The 15,169-nt window shown below is 39.6% G+C and overlaps 1 protein-coding gene across 1 annotated transcript in view; it reads right to left on the bottom strand.

Annotated features, from left to right (window-relative positions):
• Positions 1–11,243, bottom strand: part of LOC141901120 (epithelial splicing regulatory protein 1-like) — a 41,657-nt gene extending 30,414 nt beyond the window's left edge. Inside the window, exons 1-3 of the mRNA XM_074788207.1 lie at positions 11,029–11,243; positions 10,687–10,830; positions 1,775–2,000 (exon numbers count right to left, since the gene is read on the bottom strand). Coding sequence (XP_074644308.1) covers positions 1,775–2,000; positions 10,687–10,830; positions 11,029–11,154 — 496 coding nt within the window. The 5' untranslated portion in view covers positions 11,155–11,243. The remainder of the gene's footprint in view (positions 1–1,774; positions 2,001–10,686; positions 10,831–11,028) is intronic.
• Between the last annotated feature and the right edge of the window lie 3,926 nt (positions 11,244–15,169).

The raw sequence follows: 15,169 nt of genomic DNA on the forward strand, positions 1-15,169 counted from the left end.
AGTGTGTTCACCAGTGCGTACAACTAGAATCCGAGATTCATATATCATAATCGCTATCACTACAGTTCATGTGATGTGAGAATTATGATTCATTCACTTAAACAGCGCAATAAGTACAAATTAAATCATGGTTTTGTAATAACGTTACGCCTCAGAACCGATGAAATTCAACAGAATATGAAGTCAGCACACCTCAAAATAGTGACACTTATCTTATCGAAACGCTGATAGAAATGGAAGAGATTATTGATGTAGACAGGTTATTTGCACGAATGCAGGAAAAACACCGTCTAAATTGTGATTGCCTCTCCATGTATGAAGATAATAGGATTTCTATGATGTCTGTATTCGACGTCGAGCGAAACTATGTATTGTGGGTTGTATGTATATATGGATTTGAAGCTATGGGTTTCTAATCAATAACGCGAAATAGATTCTATCGCCATACCCCCCCCCCCACACGTTCCACAGTGGAACTGGATCCTAGATATCAGTATTATCAAGTCAGTTCACGCAAGACGAAATAAGTGTAATTTTCTGTCTGCCATGTCACTGCGTCTGGAAACACCGGAACCTCGACAGAGAGAAGTGTCTCATTCCCCGATCCAGCAGGAAATTTTCTTACATGTTTGCAGCGGTTTGCAACTAGGAGAATGGTGCTGGTAAACATACGTACAAACAGGCGGCAACGACGAACATTCGACAGATCTGCGTGCAACACCAATCCGTGGATGGAATTAACCAACTGGTTAAAGAGGATCCCGCGAAGTTTTAGTGTCACGAACACAGATACCTGAAATGATGAATCGACGAACACTGTCTAAAAAGACAGCGCCCCAACGCCTCCCTCTCTTATGCCTCACATGCGAGATTTTTGCATAATTCCGGAAAAACCAATCAATCATGCTTGGGCTAAGTCCCTTGCACTTCGAACTGAATCTGAAATATTCGCTCTACAAGAAGAACGAGATCACAATTTATCTAAAGGAGAGTCTGTTGAACACTGTTAAGTCGCTATTTTATCATCCCGATTTCAAAGAAGGGTTTATTCCCCTAATATCAGTCATTCAAGCAGCAATTGGGTTTTTTAATGATACTACGTGTATGCGGTGGGATTTCGGCCAGACATCGACCAATGTGTGTATTTATATAAAAGAGATGGCGACAATCGAACTCATCGATGTCAGATAATGATCGACACGAGTAATAGTCAGACATAGATCGTAAAATTGCGGAACATAAATCACACGGTATTTTACAGTTACTGATGATGACATGTCGATATTTTGCATCCGATTGACTCGAAGACCATATCGAGTTGGAAAAGCAATATTTCATATAGCATGACTATTTGATGAATGATTTAGCTGGATAAGAATAACTGCGAATAGTCAGTCGGATCTGAGGCCGATATTGTATGTACGTAGATATTCTTTATTCATTTTGCCTTAATCTTTAGGCTTATTCTTAAGGCGCTATAAGACTTTCAGGAATCTATTTACTTCGAGGTCAACCAAAATGTCATAAATAAACTAATTATTTCCACGACTTTTTTTTAACGTGGTTCATGGTAGTATTATGCCTTACGTGCCTTAGTTATTATTAGCCGAATGTTTAAATATGAAGCCATGTATAGAATATCACAATAACAGGGAAGTTAGCGGATACTTTCACCGCATTCGCATTATTTCATGATAAATATGTTCGCCAATTGACAAGAAGTCGTATTTTTTGAAACGAGAAGGAATCGCGAATGTTTCACAAAAAAGGATACAATCAAGCATGTCTTTTATACTGTTTACATTTTCGTATTTGTAGAATTTCTTGAATTCTTTCCTGAGATCGTGATAACGGTAGAAGTAACTTGCAAGTGAAAAGTTTTTATTACAAGCTTCTGGGTGAAGCACCAGACGTAAGTGTAAAGGTCCATCGACGCAAAAACAGAATGGCCGGCCACCGTGGTCTGGATGGATTTCTTTAGAGCTGATAAATCTGTCGAACTGCAATGAGAAAAAATACAAACAAATTAACTATTTGCATAGCAATACATCGGTTCTTAAAGCTTTCAGTTGTCTTGCACAAAAGACTCGCAACGGAAAAAAGGTATTTCATCTCGTTCGGTTCGATCATTCAGATGCGTTGGCGAGTTATTTCACCAGCAATGTCTAGATAGGAGTTGTCAAGGCGATATTTACGAGTTCTTTCATCCAAGACATTTACTGCAGAAATGTGTAAATCGGCAGTTCTATTTATGTGCTGCAGCCCAATCACTACACACGACGATATACAAACGTGCTATTGACAAACACAAGCGAAAATGATCGACCAAATCCCTGTCTTGTTGCTTTTCCGTTTAATATATTGGCCAATTTGCTGTCAGCATTAAAATTCAAACCGTCAACAGAACTATACATCATTTTCTCTCTTGTTCAGAAGTGTGCGCTATGTAGGGCCTACCGATGTATGTATCTTATGTCGTCACTACGGTTAATGTTGTTGCCGAATCGAGCGAAGTTCATCTCATCTCCAGAGTCTTCTGTCTGTCTTCAATCAGAAGGATAATGGCCGAGGGAATCGACTCATTTACTCGGCCAATTTAAAACGGTTAGAAAATCCGCGCAGCAGTTATCTTACAGCAGTAACTTTGTCATTAAATACATCGCGAGCAATTAACCATAAAATCCGATGTATCGGTGCTCTAAGACAGTACGAAGGGAAACGGTCGTAAAAGCATTCTATCCGTCCCCATTAAATAGTGGATTATGTTCTCAGATGAGCTATCGCTATATGACTCTCGGACATACACGAACTTCGTGCAATTATGGTACATATTTTATCTTCAATGATGATCAATGATATATAAGCAATTACAAAAATGTTGCTGGTATAGTTTCTCTGCAGTGATATTCATGTAAAATGAATTCGCAAGTCTGCAAAAATATTTTGCGATTTCGATGAGAGTTTCAAAAATTTGAAATAAAAAGAAATTCTACAGGTCGTGATCACGGAATAGAGCTAATGTCGATGAACAAATTCCATATTCCATCTGCAACGGCTTATGGCTCAATACGTTCTGATAGTCCAGGAATAAGTTGCGAGAATTAATTTCTTCGTTTCCGTTTTAAGGCGATGAATTCTTTCTATGAACATATCCGCTATTTAATCGCAAGTCGTATTTGACAGATATTTATGCTGCCAGTAGGACAAAAAGTTTATCGTGCCTGATACACTTGAGAGAATACTAAATATACGACGAATATAAGCTGTGAACCAACGAGGTGGTGTTGGATCTATGTTCTTTTTCGCGTTGATAGTAGCGCGTAAATGGTGCGAAAACAAGAATAATCAACAAGGAAGAAATATAACCATTGTAATCTATAGAGGAATCCAACATGAATGTATAATAATACAGTGGACGCAGAATACCAAATAAATACGGGGGTAATTTCGTGTAATAGCGCCATTTCCGGTATCATTACCATCCGTCCAAAATTGACTTCCACGTTTCATACACGTGTACACTGCAACGAACGGCAATTTCAGCGTCAAGCGTGGCTGGTTAGAAGTCATTAACGGTAGTGCAGTGTAGCTTGAGAATGTCCATCCACCACCAGATCCCAAGATCATTTCTCTTTTGCGCATTATTGATCATCTTATTCATAGCCTTTACGACGTAGAAAAAAAAACATGTAATTTGGCGAGTCTCAATCAAAGAAAACTCCGACAAACACCCTGGCGCCGTACACAAACGATCGCTCATATAAATGGTAAATTCATATTTTACCGATGAATCCCAATTACGGTCAGGAGCGCGCGCAGTATTACATCGCATGATGTGTTATGTTGTTTAGGCCGGCGGGAACCGAGGACAGTAATAAGCGGCTGCGCCGTGACACTGCATACAGCGCTCATCTTTCACAGATGAAAGACGGTTAACTTCAAATGATACCAAACGACTGCTCTAACGAGACCTCCTCCCATTAAACATTGGGTTAATTGAACCGGTCCCGTTTATAATCTTATAAACCGTCTTATTGCGTCGTGAAAACACGAGGGTCGAATGCTAGTAAGTCCAGAAGAGCTGTCCGTCTATCTGTAACTGTTCCGACAAGAGATGAACTCTGAAGGATTTAAGACTGATATAAGTCAGGCAAGCAACCGAGAACCTTACAGATATACAATGTATCATCAGAAGGTAAGACGAATTATTGTCGCCATCGGTCTTCCTGTCCCACGTGACTTGAAGTTTGAACACTCATCGTGAAGATAACGAAGTCACTGCGTTGTACTAGAGTGACGGAAATGATCAGTGTAACGGTCATTAGTGACTGTCGCGGCGGTCCATTAAATCTTTGCAGAGCCGATAATCGGGTGGTGTGGCTGGAAGACTGTGTTGTGATTGAAATCCTACCACATTGAATCAGACACAGTACATGTTTGACCGATTACACTCGACCACAATTACTGCATAAGTAAATCAGTCGATGGCTGACCGGTTACCGGAAGTGACTGCGGCTTATGACGTGATTTGAAACCAAATTCGATGGTGATATTATGCATTTTCGCCTCCCAAAAATGGAAATGGCCGGAATATGAAATGTGAGAGCATCGGAGCTTACAAGGGAATGCTATGGTACCAGTGGCAAATTTTCTGGATCAAGCAATTCCCCGACAAATAGATAGGGTGAGGATATAAAAAGATGGACGAGTGATAGGATCCACTAGGGAATGGTATCAGTCTCGAGTTCCCTAAATCTACATCTGCGCAATATGAAACAGAATAAGGACAGCAGCCCGCGATAGAATGCCCAAATTATTATTTCCCAGTGATCAAAGATGACACTTTTGATTCTCCTGGCAATAACATGCGGGTTTTTTCATTGGGGTCTGAAGCGGCAAACAGCCTTTTCGAACCCATCGATCAATTTCCGGTCATTAGCCCGTCATACGGATCGACGACGCTACATGATGGACGAGAACCGTTGATTTCTGGGCCATCGTCGTCTATATACTCGTCTATATACGTTCTTTACCTCCCAACGACGAGCTGCGGCTTTTTTTCAAACGTGGAGATAAAACACAACCTTTCTGCAAACGGCTTACATTACCCTTCAGTCGACATCATCCGTCACAAGACGTATCGATTTAATGTACAAAAAGCAATTATTACGGCCAAATGATTGTGAGAGTGTGTGTGTGTCAACTGTGAGAATGGTAAATATACGCCAAACTGTATGTAGTAAGTGGTAGATGGCTGCATTCTGTAAGAGAGTTGGCTTCAAGTCCGGCCTGGTATGCAACAAGTGGCACATCTATCGTCTCTGTGAATTAGTCATCGTTCACTAGTCACTGTCATTTCAATTCCGCTTTGTAGTTTTATCGGAGCAATTACCACTTCGAAATAGATTGACTTCTACAACTATACTTTTACCGCACTGAGTCTGTTCTCTTCATGCGATGTAACCTTTAAGGGGAGAGTAATCCAGATCCAAGAACTCGACAGAATACGTAAATTCTATTAGAAGCTGGAGCAAAAAAATGAAATACGACTAGGAAAAAAGCAAATGAAGAGTAAAGCCGATTACACAATCAGAATATGAATCATCGAATCTTTTGAAATCTACAGGGACGCCGTGCTGAAACAGCGTATCAATTGACAATCAGCCTGCCAATACAAAATGGAGCCATGTCGATCAAACCGACTCATTCATAGCTCGAAAATCTATCAGCCTGTATTGTCTTGTCTATCGATTATATCACAATTTCCTCCAGTTTGAGAGGAAATATGAGCTGACAGCATTTTTCTGAGATATTTTCGATAGCGCGGAAATAACGATATAGACTTTCTTGTAAATGAACTTATATGAAAGTGCGTTCGTTAGTGCGTTAGATGGGGAACATTCATCAGTAAATCAATACAGATTACGTCAATTTTAGATAGTGCTGATAAAAGATGTCCATTAAGACCGTTAAGGAAAGGTATCTTAACGGCGGTATTTGTTTGCGGTATACAGTAACATTATCACTTATTGTTCTTTACCAATTTTCACCGATGAAAGGTGCCTGAATGTGATACCTCGTTTATAGTTAAAATGTCATGGATTTGGCCACAATGTGAGTGTCGTGTTACGCTGCCTTTGCGTATATTGATTGAAGAGACGGAGTTGGGAAATAAAACCGTTTAGCCGAGAAGCGGAAGTTAAAGTAAATGCTACGAGTAACGAACGCTGCATGTCATGTCGTCATTAGCCTTAAACAGCTATTAGTGACTTTCGTCTATACATCGATTAAAGTGAACAAAACACTTCAAGAAAAGTTCACGCAATAGACATAAAATGAAGAAATGCCAGTCGGTGGTGGTATTGTTATGCCTTTAAGATTTTAGCCATTGCAACGTCACGAACAAACTAGGGATCGAAACTGGGAATCAAGGATTCTAGATAAGAACAGATAAGCTCCCCTAGAACATTTTACAGGCGAAGCAAACACGTAGGTAAGTCGCTCAGACTGACAGAGCGAATTGATGCGGATTTTACTGTCTGAAACAGATCTCCCCGGAGAACGGATAAAATGCAGGTGATACAAGGAGTGAACACAATACGCTGTGCCCACGCTAGACAATGGCGGAATAGCAACTTGTATTGCCGCACGTAAAAAAAAACCTTGGTATTTTTCCATCATCAGAAACCTGTTGAGAATTAACGAGAATCGAAATTGAATTTAAAATACCGCCCGAAGACGATCGTATCGACGGGTAATTCACGCGCTAGTGTGAAGTAAAAACATAGAAGATCCTTCTATTCGCGTCTACTGAAATGTTCAATCAAACGCCAAGAACACGTTGCGTGAGAAATATTCCCAAGAAAGCCCCCGAGCACATGTTGTTGGAATCATTGAACAAATAAATTAGTTTTAGTGCGCGAATAACGGAATTTTCTGCGGAATTAAATTCTAAGATTTTATAAAACTAAGTGAGTTTATTCCATTCCGTTTCATAAAAACCTCAAGATACGTTTAAACAAGAATTGTTCATTGGAGTTGCACCGATAGTTTACTGGTCTCATGTCGCCGGTGGTTCATTTGGTCAATGTCTTCAAGACCTCCAGCGGCTACGAGTTCCAGCCCCTAGAAACATATCCGTCAGTAACTATCCACCAACTTGTGTTGTAACATAAGACGCACACGAAGTAATTACTGCCTAAGATACTTCAAAGCGATAGACGATTTAGTAGTCTATTTATCGGAGTTCGTCTCGCGGTACGTTTAATAATAACAGGACACTGTGAATATCCTCGCATTAATGTATCGAACATGATGTCACAAACTATATTCTTAATTTATGACTCGTTGGTTATTGCCGTTGACCCTTTTCAGGTGCCCTCGAGGCCGAATTATACCACTCCGAAGTAGCGCCGTAACTACAACTCGCATCACACTTGTTGCCCATTCAGCATAATGTATACCATTAGATATGGCTTGTTTAAATGTAATATATATATGCAAGAATACGTTTTTATGGATGTTTTCAAGTAACATTTTAAGAGATTGATTATACGCTGAAAATCTGACGCCCTAGCGATGATAATTCAAACACTGATAATGAACCAACTGCTACCGGCGTTTGGCAGCGATTGGAGTCATCAGCAAGGACACAAAATCAAATTACGTAAGCATGGTCGCTCTCATTCCGATGGGGACCGAAACAGGCCGATGTATCTGATTCACCTATAATGAATCAGATATGTTTCCATTATGTCGTTCCGTGTACTCGCAGAAAGTCAACGGACGACAGTAAGCCCCGAGAGACCGCAAAATGTTGCCTCCAGTAAGAAATCGTTGACGAGATGTCGGTTAGTTTTACGTGCAGATGCACAGAGTTATCAAACCATGGACAAGAGAATAGAAGGGTGGTGCAAATTTAGATTCACCAAAGTGGCCTCACGTTGCATTTATAGGTGTGAATTTGGCTCAATTCAAAATGAATTTTGAACTGAAACGAACCGAGTCCTGTAATCTGTGTCCCTGGTCAAATACAAATGTATACGCCTTCAGGACAGCAGGCTACATCGTCTCATGAAATTTACGTATACAACGATAAGGTTCATCGAGAGAGAATTGCGTAGGTTTACTGAACAATAAAATCAGCGACCACAGCAACAACGACAACCATTTATATGAATTCAATTACAGTTAGAATCTGAAAATTCATCGGATGCATTAACGACAGTTGTCATCGCAGGGCAGTCATCGAATTTATCTCCATACCAAACATTTTAAAAGTAATGATTTCCTCAACTGTGAAGAAGTGAAATAAATGTGCATTATCGCGCAAGTTGATCCTGCAACAAATTACTGGCTTTGACTCTGGCAAGCGAATGTAAGATAGATAAGTCTCGTTTTGTACGAATCATACAGAGTGGTTTAATAACCACCATAGATCGTCATCAATGTACCAATTATCGCCTTATGATAGATAGCAAATATTCGAGGAAATTACATGACTATGACAAGCAGACAATAAACAATAACGAGAGCCCAACACGAAGCGAGTTCGCAAGGTTGGCGCTTCAGTTGTAGATGCACGGGCTCAAAGATCGTGGATTATATACTACACGATAGAGCTAGATACATAAATACATTTGATGCACTTTGAGATAAGGTTGATGCCTCGACATCGTCCCTTAGTTTGAAAAGAGTTATTCTAACAACACTGTTTCCATACGGGTTTATTGTGGAACCTTCGGATGGGATCAAAATAATTTTTGAACCGCGAGAATAATGGAAATGTCGACGAAAACAGGTGATTAATGCCCCCTTTTAAAAAGACCAAGCTTTTATGGCCCATAAAATGAAAGGCCACAAAATCCAACTAGCCCAAGCATGGCAACATAGCGCATACCAACTATACGACAATAAGCGAAGATCTCAATCGGGATTATGTTTTGGCCCCATGTCCTATTGGAATGCGCCCATGCATTACAACACAAATGGATCCTTTTAATGAGAATCAATGGTTAAGTACAGCGGACAGGTAGATTCTAATTAATACGACAGATATAGTCTTGCTATTAACGAATAGTCATGTGGTGACCAAAACCGCGTCGTCGCTTGCAGACGGATTACTTATTGTATATCATTGTGTACTTAATATTCATTCGTGTTTACTGAATTATTTAGAAATAGAACCAAAGTAGTAGCATTATTTTTCCGGGTTGAATGACGTTATTTTTCCTATATACTCGACACATATCAGAAATGATATTTGAAAAAAAATTCATCAAAGGATATCTTTTCGTCAATATATCGAAGATCCATACGTCTTTGATGCCACGAAGAACGAAGGGGAAATAAATATTTATTGCGATAGCGAAACAAGTAATTTTTTACCAATCAAGTTACACGCTAACGATGTTTTTGCTAAAGCCCTTCAAAACATGACGAGGCGTTCATACGCTAATAAAACATACATACAGCCCGCCTGCGACCCCAATGTTGCTTATAATGATAGAAAATAGGCAAATTGTTTTGGCTGGCTTGAATAGCTGATAAATTATGTTGTTGTGAATGTATAATTGGAGCCGTAATTTTCCGGAATATAAAAGCTGCTGGTTCTGGGTGACCGATCAACAATGTACCGCTTTATTCAACAGGTTATCTTTGCGATGATACCCATCTATACGCTTGTACACGAATCTGTGGTATGTACGCGATGCATTACTTGTTCTAAAAGTGTACACGGACCCGAGGGGTGGATTGTCTAAACTCGGTCAACGAGTAAGCCGAAAATGAATGTCTCACCATAGATGACAATCGATCTACGCGATCTACGTGAGATTCGGAAAGAAAACGATGTATTGTGAACGCGGACAAAACGGGGTTGCAATAAAACAGGAAGTAGCTTGTTTAGTCATACACGACTTAAAACCGCAATATAAATATACCTTTGACTCGAAATTCATTTTAGTTTGAATCATATCAGACTTTATGCAAGTCGCAAATGTTAGCTTTCGGCTAATGCCGCCATATGGAATTTACACCCATTTAGATGTCATCAGTATGATTAATTTAATGTAGCATATTGTCTATTTCGTACTCGAAGACGATCGAAAATGTAACGACAGTTTTTTCTTTACGCCTTTTTAATCACGAATATTTCGTTTTCGACATTTTTGCGCTCCTTTACACGCGAAGCGCTAGAGACATCACGCGCGCGCCGTCCTCGATAACAAAATTTGAAATTTACATTTCCCATCAGATCAATGATGAATAATATCGATATTTCAAATGAAAATGCCTCTTCGTGCTTCAATTTTAATCAAAACCGGAATATCAATATTCGTCCGTTTCCCGCATGTATATATTGACTGAAAAATGCGACGCACCAAAAGTTTAGAGATTATAATGTTAGCGTGGTATACATAGCCTTTACATACACATGAAATTGCGACAATATCTGAAACGGGACACATAAATCTTATCTAAAACCCAACGGGTCTATAGGTGAACCACGTTATCGGGTTGTGTAAACTAGTTGAGGATAGCGCTACTAGTATATTTAGGCCACTGTCTGTATAGTTTTTGAGTGGAAAACCAAACACATGTGAATGAATTATACAAAACTCAAGACGCGTCCTATATTTTTAAAACTGTTGCCAATGTGGCATATCATTTTTCTTTAGTGCGTACCTCATCTAATACGTGTTCAATAGGTTGTGCATTTTTGACCATTTCTTCGCTGACTCCTGTGTCGGTTTTACAATCCTCCTGTAATACAGTTTCGGACAAATCGTCCGCATGTGGTCGCACATAATGATGCTGAAGTGCTACTACCTAAAAATAACAGGAACATAAACAGAAATTAATTTCCTATAGTAGCTATGAACTCAAAGAGTTTCTATTTAAAACTAATGGTCTTCACCATATTGGCAATAGATATCGAATTAATTGTTATCCAATCTCTACATCTTTTCGTAAAAATTGTTATTATTACCTAAACATATGGGAAAAAGATTTCAAAATATGTTTTACCTTATTATTCGTAACATCATATAACAAATAAACAAAAAGCACAACTTGTTCTTCATCAGCACCTAAATCCTCTCCATTTTTGCCGGCCGTTGTTAGAAATAACACAACGATGTACGAAGGGGACATATTTTCCTTTAGCTTCCGCACACCGTTCGCTAATAAAGTTCCAACTATACTGAAGCCGTGTGCGGTCTAGCCATAGTTTTGAAACATGTGGTTGCTTCACGGATGGCGTATCTTATGTTTGAAATCGCTCTCGGATTGGTGGAAAGCCGTTCACAACGTGGCTGCCGATGAATACTACTATGCGCGCGCACGCGTTTGTTGACACGCGGGCAATGCGTACTACACGATCAGGAGCTAGGATCAGTTCGTAGTATGACACTAATTTCTTAAGAGCTGTATTGTTCTACGGGTCCACGACGTTTGATTTAGTGTGTAGTAATTGCATAGCTAAAACCTGCTAATCAGAGGGACTTGTCCGTCCATAGGTTTCCATCATATAGCCGCATATAAACGTAGATTGGGGCAGTCAACAGGTTGGTAGCAGAGCTGCGGCCTAACGGTAAACAGTTGAATTAAAATGCCTTTGCTAAAGATTCTTGCTTTCGTATGTGGCAATCGTACATTGTTTTTTGTAGCTGATTTATGACGAAAATATAAATGCATCCTCAAAATACGATTGTTTCATAGATATATAGTTAAAAGAAGAAAATTAATATTACATGTGTTTGGACATATGAGCCGGAATTATGAGCCTTCACCCCACTACTTCAGCTAGCTGAGGACCGTTCTGAGTGGAAGCAAGCTGTGCGGAGGACTGTGTCGCATTGACGGCTTGCCAGTTAAGACAAATGATCATGATCATGATGATGACGAGGATGGTGATGAAAATCAACGTGAAAATTAAAAAAAACCTTTCCATTGTTTCTTTGTGTTATTCATTGATTCGGCGGAATTTTACACCACGTAAAACCAATCCGACGATTTTACACCGCGTGCAAAAAGAAGATATATGTATAAACACTTATCTAATGAACCAAAATTTTAGATCAAGTTTGAACATTTTGCGAGATTAGTAATATAAAGCGGGGTTATGCGGTATATATCTATATTTTTCGTCAGTACCTGAACGATGATAAACAGCTGCTGAAAAGAATTAAACTGTGAGAATTTGAACTCCTGTCCGCGTCGCATAGAACCACTTGTAGATAACGCGTGAACGTCATGTGGCGAATGTACCACTACTCATCGTAACAAATCATAAAACATACCTAAACCTATACTAAAACAGCCAGTGATGGCGAATTTACGGATATTTATACGAAAATACAAGAACATAAATTATTCTATCACAAAATAAACGCCTTAATTCACAATTCTATTTGTTATTTTGAAACGCCAATATTGATGACGTAGTGCACATCGACGCAGAACCCCTCAACGCATACATACGTATCAATGTATATCAACATTATTGTAACGATGTTTACGGCGTCAAAGATACCGCGTTTGGGAGGTTGTGCTCAGCAAAACCTTTGACATTCTTTTCATGGGATACCCACTTCGTATTTCTACTTTTCAATAAGGTTTGACTAGGGTTTGTGAGCCATTTGCAAATGTGTCCTAAAAATTAAGGAGAAACAAAATCACCGCAAAATCATTGATTCACTGCCATACACAAATATTACGTCTAGGCAACCTTTCAGTCGGAGTCCGGCTGTCGCCCTTTGCAAATGAAAAGGTTAATCTTACAACGATCCGGGTGCGTCATATGGACCTATACGTATTTCGATCATTTTGACAATGACGCGTGCAGTGTTCGGCCCGCAACAGCTGTGGATGGAAACAAAACCAGACGCTGGATCTATTATCATGTCGCGCGTATGATATCTCATTCTTATCTCCACAGAGCCTCTATATTTGATGATTAATTTTTCAATACCGTAATTCGTCGTTTTTTAACGTAGCTCTACGTAGTTTTTAAGCGTTTTAGTGAACATTATTACATTATGTGACGGCATCATCGACAAGATGAATCGGCAGACATACAGCAATTTGATTTCCAATTGTATTTTAAGCTGAGCCAATTCCACAAATTATAAAAACGTATCTAAATTGGTGTAATTCTGGTTTTTGATCCCAGTTATAAATGGTACTTGATCTCACAATGGAAAGATAAAAACAAACATAGACTCAGAGTCCATGATACAAATCATCGGAAAATGGATCAGACTTTCTGAATGTGGCCTCTTCATATCTTACCATCTTTAGACATAGGGAAATTCGTGTAGTCGTGGAAGTATGTATATCTTATTCATGGAAAAACTCGAGCAAACTTCCTACGAATATAATATCATGAACGATCTGATAAACAAGTCTCTGTAATTTCATAAGAGTAAAACTAGAAATGTGATAACTGTATTTGTAGGGTTGCTTTGCGTGTTGTGTTTATCAGCTGTGCAGCTGTACAGAGTCCCACTAACAGGTGCACATACGTCTACATATATTGGCTTTTGTCACCTAAAAGATCTGTCCCATTCCCAAAGCGTCATTTGGGCCTAGCGTCGCTTAAGCATACTTGTGCTTTGTGATGTATTCATTGTTTTGTAACAGCTGATCACCGCGTTCAAACAAACTTGGTTCGGCCCGCATGTTGCTCGATCGAAGGGTGTGTTTTGACTTTGTTCTATGCGTCAGCAGTCCGTGAAAACAAACCCACTAGGTTTGGCCATCACCTCCAGTGTGGTCTATCCTTATGTCTATCTGCACCCATTACTGTTCACAGTTTACCAGAACGTCTATTCTGATACCAAAAGGTACTGTATTTAGTGCCAGAAATACTGGGGGAATTTGGAGTGAAGATTTTTCCTTGAATATTGCGTCCATGTATGTGTCCCATGAATCATGAGACATGTCATCATCTGATCTCATGATTAGTGCGAAGAGGCAGCGCAATATCCTACCCCTGGATTTAAGGATTACCCGCAAAACGACTCGCAGATTCTGACACGCATTAAGATCTACATATCCAGTGTCACTCGAGGTCGTCAGGTGTGGTGTAAAAAGCACATATTCATATACATATACATATAAATATACATATATGCCGATATCCGATATGCCGTCATTGGCAATGAACGATGTACGTATAGCCTAACTGGAATAACATATTATTACATGGTCTTTATGTTTAATCCTACGTGATGTAATGAATCTTCAAACAAACTACTCGATTTTATTACATTTATAATAAAGCAACGACTGACAGTCCGATCATCGCGCGATTAATCTGCTGATTAATAATCGAGAAATATCGCAGTACCCGGAGAGAACATAGAAACGAACGCCTTGGCGCAGATCTATTAATCAAAACGATTTGGAACATGGCAAAGGGACGAGTTTTCGATGGATGAAAATGAGGCGAATTTTCTTTGATGATCTTCCCCGTTTCGACATAATATTGAGAGTTTAAAGAACAGAAGAAAATTCCGGAATTACCGAACCTGGGGCCAGTTGCACAGTCATGGCTTAAGTCCAAAAGTGGTCTTAAATCATAAGACCGGTCTTTAATTGTTAGATTTGCTATAGAAATAAGTTGGTCTTAGACTAGTCTTAAGTCTAAGCCATGACTATGCAACCAGCCCCTGAATATACGCTGGCCGACTAGAGTTGCTCTGCTGTTATAAACCGCCGAGATGATTTAGCACGCGATCAAATTTGACCCGTGCTTAATTTCCACTTGAACTATCAAAACTAATATAATAACATCGTAAACCGCGCACAGCTACTGCAAGCACAATGATGTTGTGGCAAGCGGGGTGAGTGACTCCCGGACTCCCGGAATTTGGCACCGGCCTGGTCAGGAGTTTTTGGTCGGGCAAAATTTGGCCCGTGTCAAACCTTGGAGTTAATCAGTCTGATTACTCCAAAGTCAAATAGAGACGGACCCATGTGGTACCAGAGTGGATACGCTTTGTGTGATGGCAGCTATTAGTACAAGATAAAATCATCCCGCTCCACCCACCGCCCACCCCCAAGAAATTATTTTTTCACCCGATCGAGTAAATTTCGATTGAATGAAATATTACATTTTACATCATGCCCATTGATATTCAGCACCCAAAACCGGGCGAAAGAT

The sequence above is a fragment of the Tubulanus polymorphus genome, chromosome 3 (assembly GCF_964204645.1).
Source record: "Tubulanus polymorphus chromosome 3, tnTubPoly1.2, whole genome shotgun sequence".
NCBI lineage: Eukaryota > Metazoa > Nemertea > Palaeonemertea > Tubulaniformes > Tubulanidae > Tubulanus > Tubulanus polymorphus.